Consider the following 21,041-nt stretch of genomic DNA (forward strand, 5'->3'; position numbering starts at 1 on the left):
CATGAATCCCAAGGACTGGAAATGAGGGGATTGATGGATACAGATGATTATGCTGGTTGTCAAGGGGGTGTGTCCCCATACCAAGAATACAAGCAAAATTAAATTATTTGTTAATGTTTACACGTTTCTATTCATTATCTAACGCTAGACTACATCTCTAAATGCCAATTTTACGAAAACTTGTCTTCTAAAAATGACATCACCTTGTCTTCTATGATGTCATAATGCAGCTCTGATTTAGTCAAGGTAGAAAATTTGTATGCTTCCTTATTACTCCTGTGTTGCGTTAAAAATGTTTAAGTGTATGTTTAAACAAATAGAAATATGATAATAACTAAGTTTTTTCGATGTATCTTTTCATAGCAGTATTCTTAATGACGTCTAAAAGTGTTGTAAAATACTCTAAAACACCGTGTCAATTTTTCTATTCACGTACCCAATCTGTATTAATTAATAGTTTCTTTTACAGTGTACAACATCAATTGAATGGTGTTAAAAAATATTTTTTTTATAATATTGTCTTTCTTGTATGAGACAATGACATTTAAAGTAAAAATTAAAAAAAAAATAAATAAACAACTGATACATAGTCGAACATGTTTTCTTTTCAATACTAATTTGACACAGCTTAAAGACGTGGGGTAGAATTAAGAATAATTAAGAATAATTTTTGTTTTCATATTCCGCAATGTCCTATTTCATCAATTAAATTACGAATAAAGTTATTTTTTTTTCCAAAGATTCTTACAAACATTATACTAAATATCATTGTACGTGCTTGATACATATACCGTAATCTTCTCTATAAATCGCTAAATATGGGTGCAATTTATTGATAGTTTTCTCTTAGGCAACAGTGCCAACGTGTCTTCACAAGGTCCCTGATTTTCCTTTAAAAATTCGAGGGTGTGTCCATATTGTTGTTTTGTACATGTACATATTTGCTAGCGACAACACAATACCGACAGGATACAACCTAACAGAAAATGAAGCCGGGGCGCAACCGGGTTTGCTCTCATGGTCCGGCCGCTTTTGGTACGATTTGGCCATTGTCGATACTTACGGGACATATAGTCATTCATCGGCTCAGGCTGTCGCTAACAACAATTTGTACCAAAATAAGTGTTTTTTTTTCTCTTGACTTATAAATAATAAAATGTAGTCAAGCCTAGGACATTTTGTAGCCGTCAACTTTAAATTCTGTGCATTTGCAAATTTTGTTGCCTATATATCGATTTGAAAAATGAGTACTAAAGTCATGAAGAGAGAGAGAGGAGAGCGCTTAACAAAAACTCAGAAAGAGAGACATATACAAAAGGATATCGAGTTCCACATTTTACCTTTAATTCGATGGATGATATTGAATATTGAATTAGAAAATTTAATGAATTTGTATATTACGGAAAAATTTATTAATTATTAATTGTTAAATACACATGCATATATGGGAGCGGTGAACCGAGCGATCATATTTAGATTAAAAGCCAGCATTCATATTTCTAGTACCATCAAATCAATACACTGGCAGATTTATGGGATTCTACGTGTACATTTCAAACACAACAAACAAGGAAGATGGTCACTTGTGTTTTCATGACAGAAACTACACTAGAGGAACAATACCAGCTGTCGCAAACATAACCTGTCCCTTTCATGGACAATACGTGATTTACTATAACGAGAGACCAGTGAGAGACAGTTACACGACAGGACCCTCTACATATGCCTTTATTGAACTTTCTGAGGTCGAGGTTTACGGTGGGTGAAACATATTGACTTTAAAGAAAATAGTATAAAAAAGGGGATAGGTTATATTAAAGGATTGTTTTATTCATTAATCTTTTTATTTGCTTTTTTAATGCATTTATTTCAATTAATTTATTTTTATTTATAATTAGGCTGTTCAAGTCCAAGGCGTTACGGATCTGATTGCTCAGAGGTCTGTCCAACAAACTGCAAGGAGTACTGTAACATAGAATCGGGAAATTGTCTACAATGTTTCCCTGGTTACAGAGGGGACCGCTGTGACCAAGGTAGGAAGTCTAAATAAGACATGTTCGTTAGTGACAATCAAGTTGATGATACAAGAATATCATCAGTTTCCTTTAGATTCATCATTTCATAAGTCCTTTGGCCGATACGAGGGGCATTTCAAAAGTTCTGGCAACTGATACAGTCCCTGAAACGTTCTACTTTCCCATTTTTCCGTTCGCTCACCGTTCGTTCACCGTTCGTTCGGCGTTCGTTCACCGTTCGTTCAGCGTGCGTTCACCGTTCGCTCTTCGTTCACAGTATTGCGTTCACCTTTCACCGTGCGCTCGCGTTCACCGTTCACAACACGTTCACCGTTCGATCTTCGTTCCGTTTACTTTGCGTTCACCGTTCACTTATCGTTCAGTCTTCATTGTCATTCGGAACTCCGAAGTGAAAGGACTTATCTTTTTGATGGTAAGGATTTACATATTTTTTTATTAAATAAATTAGATATCGTGTTTGAAGAATAATTATTTCATTGCAAAAATTATCTTTGTTATCAATTTGATGTAATTTTAAAGAGGACAAATTATTAATGGATGTATAATAATTAATCCAAGTCTTTATAGGACAAGAATACATAAAAAAAAAAAATTGTACACGTATTTAAACTACCTGTAGGTTTGAGAATGATGAACGGTGCTGCAAATATCCAGTTAATTAAATATCTTTAGAGCTAATTAAATTGATGGTGTGGTTTTAAATTTTAGAAAAGACCAACCGTTTAAAATAGTCTATTATTAGAGAAGGAGGGTTGCTTCCTTCACCGTACCTAAACATATGTTTAAAAATATGTTTTTTTTTGTTTTTTTTTTGCTATTCAGTATAATTAAGACCCCCCCCCCCCCCCCCCCCGTGCCTTTTCTTCCGAAATAAAATTCTTACTGAGTTTTTTTTCAGTATATTTTAATTAATATTTAATTTGTATTGTAACACAAGAAAATAAGTCTAAAAAACCAACATCAAACAGTCATTAAACAATAGTATTATAGTATAAACTTGTGCCGACAGTAGTATTTTAAATTGGCAGGGAATATGTTTCACATTCAATTTTAAATTAATCCTTCCAAGTATATATTCGAATTATTTTTTTTCTGCAGGAATGCAAAAATCAGATCTAAAAATGATAGGGAAAAACATGAACATTTCTTGGAATACTAAGAGACTCTTTGCCTTTGGCATGTTCGGTGAAACGCGATTTCCACACCTCCACTGTGTCGAATTATTTTGATTGACAGCACAAGCACGCTACTACAAATGTAGCACGGACTTCCTGTGAACTGTGTGAACTTGATGATGGAAAATAAAAGCCAATGATTACTGTCAAATGGATTTGTTAATCTAAAAAAAAGATTACCTTTATTGCTTGGAATATTTAGGAAAAATAATTAGAATTTTTATTTGATACAACATATATCTGAGAATCGAGGGGGTTATCTCTCTCTCTTACTCTCTCTCTCTCGTACATTTCTCTGTTCAATAAAAACTATGACAACACGTTACTTATTTAGTTTTAAAACTTTAATCTACACATGTATTACAAATAATTTGAATGCCTCTTTCCAACATCTTGACCGAGTATAATCACGGCCGGGAAATGTCTACAGATACATGAAGAAGTTAGCTAAAATAATCGTCATAAAAGAATAAAAAGGCACATAAATATAGAATATTTTGCAGTAAAATTTAAATAAAACGAGAATTTTTATGCAGTACGATAACAGTCAAGTCAACAGATAATTGTGAATTTTAAAAAAAATCCGTTATTTTACTCAGAATCGCTTTGGCACGGAAATACATGTACGGTTGTTTCAACCCCGTACAATGTAATTAATTCATTCTATAAGTAGTAGTTTTATCTTCAGAAGTCCACATTATTTTAGTAGTGAAAAGAATAAGCATAATTATTTAAGTAGCTTAATTTATTTTTTAACTACACGCGGTAACAAATACACGTTTGACGGCGATTAAAATCATGTTATTAAAATATCGATTTAACATAAATATGTGTAGAATTCTTTTATTATTTATTTATTTATTTATTTATTTATTTATCTATTTATGTCTCTTTTGTTTAACTATTGTGTATTTATATTTATTTTTGACATTTGAATTATAGAATAAAAGAATAATTTCAATACATGGAAAAGACCGAAGGCATTCCGAATAAATCGTTCATCTTGCGTTCACCGTTCGTTCACCGTTCACTTTGCGCTCGCGTTCGCGCTCCGTTCGCGTTCTGCGTTCACTCACCGTTCACCATTCACACATCGTTCACCAAGTTGCGTTCACTGTTCGCACATCGTTCACTCACCGTTCGCTCTGCGTTCGTTCACCGTTCGTTCACCGTTTGTTCAGCGTTCTTTCACCATTCAGGTGGAAAGGTAGAACGTTTCAGGGACTGTATATAAAAAAAATAACCGTTTCACTGAAATTATTGAGTTTGATATCATTGGAAAGATCAGAAAAATATACACATATTGTGACGTCACGTTATAATTTTTATGACATAATAACTTCAAAAATGATGTCAGACTTCCGCATGTTTAGCAAACAGAACATAAAAATGACGTAATAAAAGACATAATTTGATCAAATTAAATTTTTAGACAACTTTTGCTCATTACACGGACGCAAGCTAACGGACGCAAATGCCAGTTGGTGGAATGTTTACTTAGACAACCATCTATGATAAGGTGTTCTATTTCTGAGATTTATGTTCTAAAATGGTTTAAACTAACTGTGAGAAAAAGAAAAAGTGGACAATAAAAAAAAATGGACGATCGTGTTACAATATTTAAAGGCATTATTTCGTCATGTCTTTTAACCAGATTTGTGGGATCGATGAAGGCTCAAGAGAAGTTAAGTTTAGTGTGCCCTATATTTTCTCGTAAAATCCAGAATGGCGCCGGCGCATGTGTAACTCCACCTTACCTCCACATATTCGCAAATTTAAAGGCATGGTAAACAAATGAAATTTTTCATGTCTGTGTAACTTATAATCCTTTTTTAAACTCAAAGTCAAGAGCAGTAATGACTTTTGAGCGCCGAAGCTGAAGTAATATGAAAAAAATACGCAAAGAAACAAGTCAGGGCAATCTTTTTGTACATTTCGTTTTTAAATGATAAGACTCCTGTTACTCAAAATATATTTGTTGAAAACTGCATTAATATACTTATATATATATAGTTTTATATAGAACATGTTTTATTTCATACAAATGAGATATATATGAAAGACCGAAAATCAAGCGGTATCATGTAAATAAAAATCTTAAATAAATGTCGATGATAGCATAACCGGTCATAAACCGTGCTAGTAAACAACCCATACAATGAAATATGGAATTGCTAATAAACAGTGCCATAGTCTATCTCTATGCAAATTAAAATTTCTTTGAAATATCTTTTTTTTTCAAATAAGCCTATGATACCACTTTTACGATCGCCTCATGTGTATGAAAACGTGATTTTTTCTGCGTCATTTTCGGAGTTATTTCGTCATAAAAAAATAAACGTGACATCACAATATGTGTTTATTTTTCTAATCATTCCAAATATATCAAACTCATTAATTTCCGTAAAACGGTTAATCTCTTATTAAACATTTGTCAGAACTTTTGAAATTCCCCTGAATACAATGTCATATGAACAAATATAATTTATCACTATGTCAAACACTGACTGATTTTTCATACTAATTGTCAAACCATTATATAGACACTGAATTGTCAACGGATTTTACCGTTATTTTTCGATCATGAAAAGGGATATACATGTACATCCGGAGGATGAGACCCGTCCACAGTAGGACACTCCTCCGTGACACTGTCCTATCTCTAATGTTTTGGAGGTTCGTTTTTGCTCTGCTTGAATACTGTTCGTTGCCTGTATCTACGTATTTTGAATTTCAATTAAATTTTAATTAAACTTTTTATTTATTAGTCGCTAGCATTACGCGTAACAAAGAATTGGCGTGACGCAGTGGTTAGAGCGTGTACTTAAGAAATAATGCGAAGTTAAGAGGTAATTCCATACGTGTGGGTTCGAATCCCACTATGGGACGTGGGAATCGGATGATGCCTTATAAACTGATATCCCCTGTTGCGGTAGGTGTTGACACCAAAAAAGATCCGTCTCTGCTAAATGGCCCTGAGTGCCAAGTATAAGGCAACATTTTTAGCTCTCCACCGGCAAATGATGGAATCTCAATTTGAGTGGAAAATTCTCGAGTGGGACGTTAAACAACATAAAATCAATCAATTTAATCGTATTAAACCATGAATTTTAGAACTGGTAAATTCACAATTGACACCTGCATGGAACGAAAATCCCGATGTTCCTGGAAATCCGTTAATAAATGTACATTACATGTCAGTAACATTTTCCAAAAGGATATTTTCTAACAACAGCGCCCCCATGAATTAATGTCAGACAACTTGTGTTAGCAATAATCCACTCCTATTGAAAGCCGGGCCATACTGTCAAGACGGCCGCCGTGGGTTTTTTTTCAGTCACATAGGTTTTTTTTTTTTTTTTTTTTTTTTTTTTTTTTGTTTTTTTTTTAGAATTTGTATCTATAAACAAAATCAATATTTACAATTTGTACAATGGTACAGTTGTGAGACTAGTTCCGAATTACAACGTTAACTGATTCGGCTATAAATACGACGATTGTTCGAAAAGTTCGTGGATGATGTCAATATTCTTTATACCACTTTCAAAAATATTAAATGAGCTTAACATCATGTGTACAAATAATTATTTGCTGATTTATAAAGATTCCTTCCATTCGATTTGATTTAAATCATTTTAATTTATTTCAAGATCAATATGTTTTGTAACCGCGTGGCACACGTAAGGGTAATATAGTGTCAAAATATTGCGGTGAGAATTTCTCAAAAAATACTATCCCTGCACGTTAAGCACTGTATAGCCATAAAACCACTCATTAAAAACCTTTACCTATCAGATAACATCTATTTTTCTAACAGTTGTTCTTGTTGTCAATGTTTTCATTTCTTTTACCACTCAACTGTGGTTTGACGGGATAAGCAACTCTGAAGGCCTTCCATTCTTATAATAACATTCCATTTTTTTTTTAGATTTGATCAGATAAACCATTTCTTTACGGATTGTTCTCTTCCGATACAGAATATCTGCCAATCGAATACCGCCTCCACCATTTCCATACATGTACGGTGTACTTGTGACACATTTTTTGGATTCCTTTAACGTTTTTAGACGTTATTTAGGATTTTCCCCGAATATAACATAAAATGAATGGTTATCTGTTGCTATGTAACGTTCTACATCGTTATCGTTTTTCTCGTTTTCAATAAGGACTATCTCTCTTCTAAAATTGATTCCATTTTAACAAAGAAAAATATTTAGCCGCAACTTGGAATATAAATCAATGCATGTGATGGAGATGACGAACATTATTCGATATCAAGGTCCATAAAAAATACAAAATAGCTAACATGTACCTCCAAAACATCAGGTGGGATCAGACTCCATGGAGGAGTGAGCAACCCCTCCGACTGGTCACACCCACTGTGTCCTCCTTGTCATGACTGAGAAGTAATGAACACAAAATGAAAGGAAGAAATCAGAACTTCACATAATTCAAACACTGATAAATAAGCTTTCATACCGTAGGTATCACTAAAATGTTACTTTACACTTTTGATCAGCTCTTGAGTAAATAATTATTCGGAACTCGTGAAAATTCAGAACTGGCAAACGACTGTAATTATTTACAACAAATAGAACTTAATGTCTCTCTTAGTCCTTAAAATCCTGGCGCTGGTTCACAACAATGTCAATACAAATACTCCCCGTTTCACAACTCTCGCATATTAGCTTTTAGTGGGTACAGTCTATTAATATTTCGGTATGATTAAGGATGTTGCCAACAAGCACATGATTAGATTATATTAGGATTACAACAGGAACATTTAAATTAAGCAATAATTTTGAGATACAGGTTAAGTTTAAACAGTAAAAAATCAGTAGTAAACATTGATACAGGTTAAGTTTAAACAGTAAAAAATCAGTAGTAAACATTGACTACAATTTCACTTATGGCTCATCATCCAAACAATACCGGTGTAAAGACGAATAATGACCCCAAACAATTGATGACCGAGTGTCATTTTTTGAGGGGGACTACCGGTCATTATTCTACGGCGAAAAATGACCCCCGGTCATTATTCGACCTCGAAAAATAACCCATTTGCCCGTAGAAAATATTTCATTACCCTAAAAATCTGCAAACAACGTAAAGAAAAATAACCCCCGTAAAAATATTCCCTTGTGAATTAAAGTTGACATTTTTAGGTGGCAAATTTAAAAATAAGTAAAGAGATCTATTAGCCAAAATGCTCACTTAAGCTAAATTGGGATTAAATTGACATGTTGATCTCATTAAATTATACAATCAAAAAGTGGGAGGTTATAAAGAGATAAGAATGTCCATCCTTCTGGTACATTTTGAGTTACCCATTTCTAATCCACAACTCCGCTTATACCGCTGATTGAAATTAAATGAGACTTCCACATACAGAATCTTTGCTACAAATTGTCATTGTGCATCTTCTACATTACATTTTGATCGGACACATATTAATGAATAAAATGCAATGACATATTCCTAATTACATAATGCAATTGTGCCCCTCTTATTATACTTTAAGATCTCACACTCATTTCGTGTTCCCCAGAGCAAATATTTATATGGGAGACAGGGGTATCACTACTGAGCTCATTGCTCACAGTACTTTTAATTTAAATATTTTTTTCCACTCTTTAACTATGTTTTGTGTATATTTCCAGAGCGTCTCAAATAAAAATAACAACATTTAATTTCATATTTGTAATGTTTTTTTTAATACTGAAGCAAAATTTTAAAAAATATAATCGAAGACCATTCCTTTTTGTTAAACATATGATCATAATGGAAAAAAATTATGTTATACTCACACTAAATGTTGGTTGTGTTAGAATGTGAACATGGAGAATGAGGCGTTCTTTCTCCTTACATATTCATTAATTTATGATTTTATAAAAAAAAAAGTTGTTTACATGAACTGCTTCCCAAGATGAACGTGCATAAGACATGGAAACAAAGCGCATTGAGTTTCCGGATATAAATAATAATGCTTAGAATAACTTATTACTAGTAAGAACAAGTTAAGAAAAAATGGCTTTAGTAAATATTGTTTGAAAACATTAATCTTTACAGTTGCAAATGACACATCGATTTTTAAATTCAATTTTGATAGAACATCGCATTTTCAAATATCATTACAAAGATCCATGAAAAAGATATACGATATCAACATGTTACGCGTCCTATTAAAATTCTAAATTAGCAGTTTTGAGACTTGTGCCACTTGTATTTGATTCAATAACCCCATGATGATACTCCTTGCAAGCCACGTGTACTGAGTCAACACGTTGAACCAACGAAAGCGTCTTGACTCAGGTCCTTTGGCTTGCGAGGACAATAATAGTTTAAATAAACAGTAACTAAAACATAATTTACAATCATTTAGCCTTAGAATTAGTATCTAAAAAACATATAAAAAAGAACTTCCTCCTTATGGTGAATGCTACAATTGTTAAATATATCTACCAATACATCTTGAACTTTAGTACCTTAATCATGTTAAAAATTATGAAAATGTTTTCCCCTGTCTGCGTGGTCAGCAATGCAATAATTTAGATACTCTTTATACAATAGGTCTTAACTGACCAATACCTGCACATTTAAAAATGACGTTCGTTAAAGGTAAAAACATAGATATCCAGTAGAGGGACATAAGCAAATATCATAAACATTACAAAAAACCTATCATGAGTTAATGATTGTTACACATATATGTAGAGTATTACAGTAATAACAACAGTGTTATTTATATGTATCTCTCCATAAGAATATTGAAATATCTCGGTCTTGATGTTATTGACAGTTTAGTAATGTAATTGCTGTGTGGAAAATTCACACTTGATGTTATTTCCCCTAAAATAGAAGTTCATTTTAGTTTTTACCCCTTCTCCCTCACCCTGCTGATATTAATAATGAATGCATGTTCGTTAATATCTATATACATGCAATTAATATATATATTTCTGGTTTTAAATCTCAACTTTATATACTTCTTAAATTAGAGAAACCTGTAGGCAAATGAATCTACTATCTTGAACTTACGAGTACAAATCAAAGCTATCTCATATAATGACATTCCTTAACTTATTATGGTAATGTGAATGGCTTGCAATTAATTTGATATACTAAGAAAACTTCAGTTGCAAACTTCAAAGTTCAATATCTTGATAAATTGTGTCTGTGTCAAAGATATATTGTAAATTGTGTGTAAATTTTTTAATGTGTACATTTATCATGAAATGATATACGTTTCTTTTCATAATCATCTGTTAATTATTCATGTGTGTTTAAATCGAAGATGTCAACAATTTTTTTTTCCATAATATGATTTTTGTAAATGAAAACAATTACAATATTTAATATACATTCTTTGAAAACCAATTCATTATTTCGAAAAGCTTGAAAATATTGTAACAAACACTTTTCAGACATAATTCTACTTTAAAACATGAATTAATTGATATTTATTTTTTTTTATTCTTTATTATCTTGAAGGGAAAAAAAAGTAGTCCTTTTTTTCTCCAGGAGTTCAATGAGATCTATAAGATAATTGATTGTGTAAACCAAACAATGGGCCCAAATTACAGTAAATCAACACTTAAACAATAGAAACTGAAATAGGTATTTAATATTTAGGTTCATTTTATCTATAAATTTACTTATTTATATCTTTCTAACAACAAGAATCTTATTATGGCGCTAATATTTGTGGTGGGACTGTGGCACTGATGTTTTATCTGTGGCACTACAGAATTTATCTTTTGGCAGGCCGCAAATTTCAAATTATCATGATAAAAATGATCAGGGAACAGATGGAATATTCGTTGACTATTCAGTGTGTGAATAATGGCAAACTAGTTTTAAAAAACTAGTTTAAAAAAAACTCTTAGATAAAGTCAAGGTTAAACTCAGGATTTTTCTTTAAAAATATCAATTCAGTGTATTAATGTATGCAATCATAACTAGAGTTTTCAATAATCTTTCTGTTCAAGTATGTGAAAATGACTATTATGGAGATAATTGTAACCAAACTTGTGGATATTGCAAAGATGATAAAACATGCCATCCGACAAACGGGACATGTTCAGAAGGATGTGCCGCTGGCTTTCAGGGATTGCTTTGTAACACAGGTGGATAAATTATTTGACGAATATGCTATTTTATTTTACTTTGATGTTTGGAGAATGAAAAAGAATATGAAAGCCTTTAATTAGTTTATAAAGTTCCTATATTTGTCAGCATTCTAATTTTTTTTTAGTTTTCCTTGTCGAGATAAATTGAAAAAATTCTAACGGCATGAATAGCTTTCACCAAAATGAAATTCTTGAATTTTTCAATAAATATAAACTTCATAATTCAGAATGTGCAGCTGGATTCCATGGTGAAAATTGTCTCCTAACGTGTGGTAAATGTAAATCGTCCAGTAAATGCAGTCCAATAAACGGGACGTGTGAATATGGCTGTATTGCTGGATATGGAGGATTGCTTTGCAATGAAGGTAAAAAAAATACACTAATCGATTTTAACAGTTAAATATATTTATTATAAATGATTGTATTAATTGTAAAAATAAATATAGTATATCCATGAATAAAAAAAAAAATCAAGATAATTATTATATATTTACACCTCTTTTTATTCATGATTTCAACATTTAATTTTTCCCTACATCTATCGTTCGCCGTTGTATGAAACTGACATATTTTTAAGTGCTTTTTATTCCATTTCCATTAAGAAAACATGGCATATAACAGACAAACCTGGCAAAGCTCAAGCTTTGAAGCAAACGTTGGTTCTTCAAAAGCTGTTGATGGACAGAAAACCAATTTTTACTCATACTGGGTACCAATGCAGTATATCAGCTAATGCGCAAACACAGGCAGCATGGTGGGTGAATCTCACTGAAATACGAAGCATACGTAACGTTATAATATACTATAGGACGGATGACATTATTTGGGGTAAATACAACTAATAGTTTGGGTCCAAGGATCATGATATATCTTAAGCTTAGTCAAAATACTCATGTTACCCTAGAATTTTGATTTTGTCAAGAAGACAAAAAAAAAAAATAAATATTTATCAATATTGCTTTACAAAAATTTTATCTGCAAAATAAGATATTTGTTAATTTGTTATAAACATTTTTAAGGCGATTAAAAGTTTTAGTCTGTTTCATGATCCTGGGATCTGTTCATTAATATCTATGAAAAGGAACGAATATGCATGAATTGAGATGTAGGATTTAATTATAAAAATGTCATTTCTTTTATTGAACTTTTGCAAATGTCTTTGCTATTGTGTCAGATTCTTCTAAAAAGAACAAATGCACTTTTATATGTGTTTCACTGCAGTAAATAAATAAATAATTAGAAACACTTAGAGTGCTTTAACTTAATAAAATATTTTATCTTTGTATAAGTACTACGTGTACAAATACCATTTTCAATTAAAATGTTCAAATAATATCTTGCAGATGAAAATAATGGTTACACAGCCCGATTTATGGGTTTTTATCTCTACGTATCAAACACAACAAATATAGAAAACGGTTACTTATGTTTTCACGACACAAACTATACAAGAGCCACGATACCAGCTGTCGCTAACATAAGCTGTCCAGTACATGGACAATACGTCATTTACTATAATGAGAGGCCAATAAAGAACGATAACAGAACCGAACCTTCTGTAAATGCACATTCTGAACTTTGTGAAGTGGAAGTTTACGGTAAGATGCTAACACAGAGTTTTATTTCTGAATATATCATCACGATTTATTTTGTTTATAAAAATAAAAACAATATATATTTGGATAAATTCATGATGATTAGTTCACGCTAAGATACTTTACCCTTATTTTGAATACATGATAGCCATGTAATCTATTTGCAATATTGCTAAAACAATAATTAAACAAGAGATGTTTGTATAAAACACTAATGCCCCTTCCCCCAACTTTGAATTTCTCCAAGTTCAAGGGGTATAACTCAATCAAGAATGACGCAATCTTACCTAAAACAGAAATTGACCTATCTTTTCAGCTGATTAATCTGAATGCCAAATTATATTTCAACATTTAAAACCTCTACAAAGGAAATGAACGTAAACTGCAAATAATTTATTTTTTTTCTAAGTTTAAAGAAAATAACTCTGAAAAAATGGTGCGATCGTACCCAAAGCCCAAAACAAAACTTGACCTAGATATTTAGCTGATAAATATGTATACCAAATTTAATTTCAGTATGCACAACCTTTGCGAGGAACATGAACAGAAACTGCAAATAATTAGTGTTTTTTAATTCCAAGAAGCATAGCTCTGCCAAAAACGGTGCCATCGTACCCAAAATAAAACTTAATCTGGATATTCACCTGATACATCTGTACAGTATACCAAATTTCATTTCAGCATGTGCAAGGGTTGCGAAGAAAATGAACGGAAACTAAACGGACCGACAGGCTGACCGACCGACAGACAGCAACAAAGCAATATGTCCTCCCTTCATCGAATTGAGGCATAATAATATAAGAACATACCTGTGTGATTATCATATTTAAGGTTGCTCTTCACCAAGACACTATGGCCGGGACTGTTCAAAGCCATGTCCAAATAATTGCATTGATTTCTGTCACATAAATTCAGGAAGTTGTAACCTTTGTACGCCGGGTTTCAAAGGTTCCCAATGTGAACAAGGCAAGTGTTAGGTTTATATAACAACATGCTCAGATTTGTTCGTATTACACATTCTGTCATTGTTCTACACGCATCTCTGAGCATTTGTTTGATTTCTTATTTTTCTATTCTCAAAAAATAACGACCTAGATAATATCTTATTTTTGATCTACCTGGAATAAGCTTAATATTATTTGTAAAACTTGTTTAACATTTTATTTAATATTGATAATCAGTATTTTATTCAAAATGTAATTAAATTAGTAAATCAAAGATTGAAAGATTGAAGAAATTTGGTGATAAAACGAAAGTAATTTTCATATGCAAACTAAATATATTACATGATACAAATATCTTGAAAAAAGTTCTTTTTAATACCATTACGGTAAACCATTACCATCACAGGTATCAACACGATAAATAAAAACTGCAGATTTAAACATTATCTTAAACATTTATAGAGTGTGATAGTGGATTCCATGGTGAAAGTTGTAGCTTTAGGTGTGGATATTGTAAACGGACGAACGAATGTCACAACATAAATGGGACGTGTTTGATTGGTTGTGCCGCGGGATATGAGGGAGAATTCTGCAATAAAAGTATGGTTAAATAAAAACAGAAATGCTTACTTATGAAAAAAATGTATATGATCATTTATTTCAACAATCAGATGGCCTTTTCCAATCTTCATTTTTTCTAAAAAAAAAAAAACAAAAAAATCAGCATGCCGTGATGGATACTTTGGAGAAAATTGTGTTCAGAAATGCAGCGATAAATGTAAAGGATGTAACAGGACAAACGGAATATGTGAGAATGGTTGTCATCCTGGCTGGCAAGGAGATTTCTGTCACCTAGGTAAAATCTGTATTACCAGATCTTACAATTAACTTTTTGTAAGAACGTTTTTAAAAATCATTTACAGTAAATGTAAATGAGTTTAAATGTTGGAGGTTGAAGCATATCAACAACACTTATTAAAAAGATAAAATATAATTATTAATGAAGGTTTATATTTAATGGTCATTTCTATATAAATATTACACTAATATCTGTTATGATTATTGGTTCCATGATGATTTTGTGGAAACTTCAGGACGATGCATACTGTAATTACTGTAAATGTTTTATGTTTGGCGAGTACAATATTTTGAGGAAATTTACTCTTGAATAAGTTAGCGTAGATTTGATTTGGCGCATTTCTTCATATCCTTATTTATGTGTATACGTTCATGACATTTAGCCATGCACTTGATAAAACGGTTGCTGCGATCCGCAAAAGCCACTAAAAGGGATACGCAGCCAAATGTCAATTGTAATTCGTATACAGTATTCAGTTTTTGAATGTTATATATAATGTAGCCAGGTATATGCAAACTGTAGAAAGAATGCCACGAACAGCCCACCAAAAAGGGATAACCAAAAGTAATGGGTTCAAATCCAGGCAAACACTTATATAAAATAGATAGAAAATGTTCCTTTGGCAAACTCTGACCACCTTGATGTATAAGATGTGGTTGCTTCGACTAGAGCCTTAAATACATGTACCAAAACCCAGACAGACATTGTCAAGATAAAGATCCAATACTGGGCAAAGGATTTTAGTTTCAAAGCTCATTGATGGTGCATTTTTTTAGGTTTTTCTTTTATATGGCGAGGACTACACCATTTCCCGTTTCTAACACTAAAACATGCATGTATTGGTTTTTCCGCAATCCCGCATTTTTCACACACTTTCTAAATTCATGTAATATTTAATTAAATGGTAATTCCCTATTACTTTAACCAGCTAAATATCTTTTTCTCAGAGAAGCTTTAATTGTATAAAAATTTTATGTCATAAGTATGAACGCTAGAGTTGAGAAAAAAACTCGCCGTGCTATCAAGTGCTTTTAGTGTAAAGGTAGCGCCATATTTATATGACGTGAATATTACATGTCATTATGTATAATCATATATAATTTATACTTATCAATGTATAGCAAAACACGCAAAAACTATTTTTATATTACAAATTTACACAGACAAATTAACCATAGTCAGTCTTTACTTTGCAAATTAAGCTTGCAGTGAGGGGTACTTTGGATCGAATTGTTTACACAAGTGTAATGATACATGTAAGGGGTGTAATGGAAGAGATGGCGTTTGTGAAAATGGATGCCTTCCTGGTTGGAAAGGATTGTACTGTCATGAAGGTAAACATCAAAATTAGATTATGACACTTACGCAGCACAGTTAAGGTTGCGAATGGAAATATTGATAATTTTTTAAGATAAAAAAAATACATACTTTATTAGGATGGGCGATTTTTTTAGGACTTCACTGATATAAAAATAATGTAATGTGGTTTAAATATACATGTTGAGGATATTTAGATTTTTTATCTAGACTTGTCACGTGATGTCGACGTCACATGATATTAGCAATTATACTTGCAGTTTAGAGGTCATCTATAAATTTCAATATTGCAAGGGCATTACCAAGTTAAAATACTTAATTAAATTTATGATCCTTTTCAACACTATATGTAGTTTGTGAAAAGTGCTGCGAACCTATATAGGTTCCCTTTTTTAATTGCTAAAATTTTATTTGTTGGACGGCGGATTGAATATTTTGCTCGTCAACTACATTAAATATAGCTATAATTAATTTATTTGCAAAATTTGATGAGGTTCGCAGCACTTTTCAAATATCTTCTTGATTTTATGTGTAAAATCTTGACAAGATACATTGACGGTATGCCTTTGCAATGAATCGATTTATTGGGGTCCTTCCATTACTTTTTCAATGAATCTGCATACAATCACACGACAGTATCACTTGTCTGAGGAATGTACGGACAGTTTATGAATAAAATACTAAAATATATATCGCATCCATGTAAATGCAAATAATATTTTATTTGAGAACAAAAGACATTTTTCATTGTACAAAATGTGACTAGATCAGCCTCTCGCTGTGTACAAACTGCGTCATTTTTGCGAGATGACGTCACATTAATATTGACAAGTGCATTGCGATTTATGCATCGTTTATATACTGTTGGGTGGGATTTAGCAAACGACAAATGCATGTAATTGTAAGTTTGTATAAAGTATACAGCTATCCAGCTGTTTGCAATAGCAAATAATTTCATTTTGTGGTATTTTGAAGACCTTGTATTATGTGTGACGTCATAATAAACAAATTAGGCCCCGTCTCCTTACTGCAACATTAACTGTGCTGCGTAGAGCACTTGAACGATTTTCCAACGAAAAACTTAAAAGAAAACCATTTTTTTCTGATAATAATGGGCTGAATAGATAATAGAAAATACATTAAAATTAATACAGATTTCATTTGCACGAGGGGTGATCAAGAAGTTCGCGAACTATCTCTATATTTACAAAACCACAATTCATATCAGAATGAAATTTGGCAAACATAAAGTCATACGCATGTTCTATAATTAGCATATGTAATGTAACGTTTTTGCCTGTGTTTGTGACGTCACAATGTACAAAAGACATCATAAGCTAAATCACTTGTGACAAAAAATGGTTGACTCGGTGGTATTCAAGAAAAGAACGGCTGTAAAGTTAAACGTATATCTTGGAAATTCCTTTATAGAAGCTTATAATAATTTGTATACGCTTTATGAAGACAAAACACTTGCCAGAAGTTTTGTCATTAATTGGATTGGTTGTTTGAGTGAAGGAAGGGAGATGTTTCGAAATGATGTTTGCTCTGTTGCCCTCTGAAAGCAAACATTGAGAGAGACCTATCCTTTGTTGTGCAGTTTGATATAAAAGATCGCCAACTTACAGTTGGAAAAATAGATGAAAATCTTTACAGTAATATAAATATCAAATCCCTAAAATATCATTTACTTCAGAGTTTAAACATATCAGATATGATAAAGTGAAGGCACCCATACTTTATCCACATGAAATAAACGACGCTCAATAGACAGAGTACTTGGGTTTTGATGATCACCATGCTCTTTCTGCAATAGGATATCATTATCCACCCATACTATTTCAAAGATGTGGCCATTTCTGACAATAAGACCGTTTTTATTGGATTGATTGATTGATTGTATATTGTTTAACGTCCCTCCCCAAAATTCTTCACTCATATGGAGACGTCACCGTATGCTGGTGAAGGGCTTCAAATTTTGGTTGCAGATGCACATTAAAATCGGAGAGGACTACTTTGAAACATTTTCAACACTGAAACACAATATATAATTTTTTTGGGAAGTAATTCAATTAGTTCGCGAACTTTTTGATCACCCATCTTACATAAAACATTCAATGTTCTAGATAATATTTGAAACCAATGTCTGTATTTTGATAGTTAAAATACAAATTTTAAAATGTAAGACTATCCAAAATCGTGTATTTTTTTTATTTTTATTTTTTTCCTTCAAGAATGCAACGGAGGATTCTACGGAAATGATTGCGGTATGATTTGTGGAAACTGTTTGAACTTTGAACAGTGTCATCCAAATAATGGGACTTGTTTAAATGGTTGTGATTTAGGCTATGAAGGAGCATTTTGTAATAAAAGTAAGATTTCCATGAATACGAAATATTATTCACAGGACAATTAATGTCACCTTCTATAAAAACAAATCATTGAGGCAAAATGAATTAAATGGAAGGTGATTTTCATTTATTATTTCAAATTTCTGAAATATGTGATTCTAAGAGATACAAAAATAATTGAATGGTGGATTTTTAACGAAATTTTGAACAAAATTTGATATTCGCATTCTTTACAACAAAACAATTTTTAAACATTTGTACAAATCCAGACAATACTTTGTTGTATCATGTTTCCTCAGTTCTTGTTGTTTCTCTCCTGGTAGTTTTCTTATAAAAAATGTTAGATGATATTCATTTTAATATCTTATTATATCCCTAAAAGCATGTAAAGATGGAACTTTTGGACATAACTGCCATGCTACATGCAACGATGCATGTTATGGATGTAACAGTACTAATGGCAAATGCGAAATCGGATGTCATCCAGGATGGAAAGGAGATTACTGCAATGAAGGTGCGACATTTTAACCTTGTCATTAAAATTAGAACTGCATCTTGAATTTTAATTATTATGTATTCTTTCCAAGACTTTTTTGTAAATACGTATACAACAACGCGGGTATGTTAAGGAAGTAGATAAATCATTTCTCGGGAAATTTAGACTTTTTAAATAAAATTAAGTTTGATAATTTACTATAATCAGTGATCTACGTTAATTGAACGTAACTATTGCATAAAGATAAAAGAGAGTCAAACGCAAAAGACGTTCGCCACCTCTACGTCTTCACGTGACTTCTATTAATAGGGAAATGTTCCTTCATAAAAAAAAAAGCTAACAGAACAACAATACCCCGGAGTACAATAACTTCTTTGTGTAAATAAATTAATCGAAAAAAAAACCCTTCTTTTTTGCCTAAAAAGTACTGCTAGAATCCCACTGTCCTGTCAGTAAAATAATTATAACACGCATTCGCACGGAAACTTACACTACGTTTTGTATTGTCCACAAATGAACCGAGAACTTTAGTAAAACCATGCTTAAATTGAGATTCTAGCAGCTTTTTCCACGTTTTTTAGAAGGCGATCTTTCCATCTGTACAAGTCTTATGTTTTGAAATATCTAGCTTATTGTTGTTCTATGGCATTATTTTTGTCATGAATGACCGAGGAAATGTCGACTGGGATACGGATTTAGCTTAATGTCTTCAAAGGAGAATATTATTGATGGAAATAAATGAACATACCTGTTTATTTAACTGAACTCCATATGAATTTCACATTATATTCCCCATATTTGCTTTTAAACTCTATTTTACGTACTTGTATATGCCATCTTAGTTATAATCTAAATACCCGACATGATCAATTACCAAGTAACTCGATGTACATATATGACGTCATCGTTATTAGATTTTAATCAAATGGACAAATACAGCATAACAAAATAAAAACATCTTATTTTTGGTTAATTTTACACGTTTTAAATTAAATTAGATTACATCTCTAAATACCAATATTACGAAAACCTTTTTTTCTAAACTTGATGTCATCTCGTCTACTATGACGTCATAATGTTTCACTGACTTTGTCAAGGTAGAATTTTCTGTATGCTTCCTTTTACACCCCTGCGAAAGAGGAATGTTTGACTCAATTTTTAAAGATGATTTGATGGATCCCTTCGACCAAAACTGAATCTTTTCTTATCTTCCCCTTACCATACTGATTTATATTGTATATTTATCATGGGATTGTTTTATTAAGTTGACAAATATTGTTATTTTTTTCTTCAGAGTTTGTATATTAAGATTTTGTTTGAGACGTTCTTGACATATATTTCAGAGTGCATTAATGGATTTTATGGCAAGAATTGTAGCAAGACATGTGGGTTTTGTAAACGAAAGGAGGATTGTCAACCTATAAATGGAATGTGCCTAAATGGATGCATCGCCGGATATGAAGGACAAACCTGTAATAAAAGTATGTATATATTTCTGTTGCATATATATTACATGGATCTTATTCAGTTGTGCGTACAGATGTAAAAAAAAAGAAAAAAAAAAAATGATAAAATAAACTAAAAATAATTTTCTCAACCTTAAAGCATGCAGTGAGGGATACTTTGGGGAAGGTTGTGTCCAAAAATGTAGTGATGCATGTAAAGGATGCAACAGAATGAATGGAATATGTGAGAATGGTTGTCAAGCCGGTTGGAAAGGGAAATTCTGTTCAGATAGTAAGGGAAATAGCAATAAAAATTATATCCTTGCATTATTTTCAGTAGTAATTTTACAACTACACAGAAAATATTTCAGCATTGGCATTGATAAACGTTTTTTAATCCTCAGAGTGTTTGAATAACTTCTACGGAGAAGGATGTAATGTGAGTTGTGGTCAGTGTTTGAACGGGAAACAATGTCACCATATCAACGGTTCATGTCAGAGTACATGTGCACCTGGATACAGTGGGAATAAATGTGATGAAGGTACGTGCACTCTGATTTAAATTTTATTTAAGTATTTTAGAAAAAAAACTTTTTTTCTCCACCTTTTATTCCCAACATCATATTCTTTTATGAAATGTATAATACAATTTACACCTGCACGCTTAAATAAGGGGCTTTTTTGAAATCGTTTT

At 31.9% G+C, this 21,041-nt stretch overlaps 2 protein-coding genes across 2 annotated transcripts; both read left to right on the plus strand.

Moving 5' to 3' along the window:
* Window positions 1–1,510: 1,510 nt before the first annotated feature.
* LOC134263877 (multiple epidermal growth factor-like domains protein 10) lies at window positions 1,511–20,889 on the plus strand (the record flags this gene model as incomplete). The annotated part of the gene is made up of 12 exons (XM_062746238.1): window positions 1,511–1,758; window positions 1,899–2,033; window positions 11,200–11,337; window positions 11,568–11,705; window positions 14,342–14,479; window positions 14,604–14,735; window positions 15,941–16,072; window positions 18,290–18,427; window positions 18,789–18,920; window positions 20,246–20,383; window positions 20,508–20,639; window positions 20,752–20,889. Coding segments are annotated over exons 1-12 (1,717 nt in total), but the record flags the coding sequence as incomplete, so codon positions are not given.
* LOC134263876 (uncharacterized) lies at window positions 12,018–13,912 on the plus strand. Its single transcript, XM_062746237.1, has 3 exons — window positions 12,018–12,168; window positions 12,684–12,938; window positions 13,767–13,912. Exons 1-3 carry the CDS (start codon window positions 12,018–12,020, stop codon window positions 13,910–13,912), a joined length of 552 nt encoding a protein of 183 aa, XP_062602221.1.
* Window positions 20,890–21,041: the final 152 nt, after the last annotated feature.

This window comes from Saccostrea cucullata, unplaced genomic scaffold (genome assembly GCF_032062105.1).
Source record: "Saccostrea cucullata isolate Sc308-1 unplaced genomic scaffold, CSIRO_AGI_Scuc_v1 ctg11510, whole genome shotgun sequence".
Taxonomy (NCBI): Eukaryota; Metazoa; Mollusca; class Bivalvia; order Ostreida; family Ostreidae; genus Saccostrea; species Saccostrea cuccullata.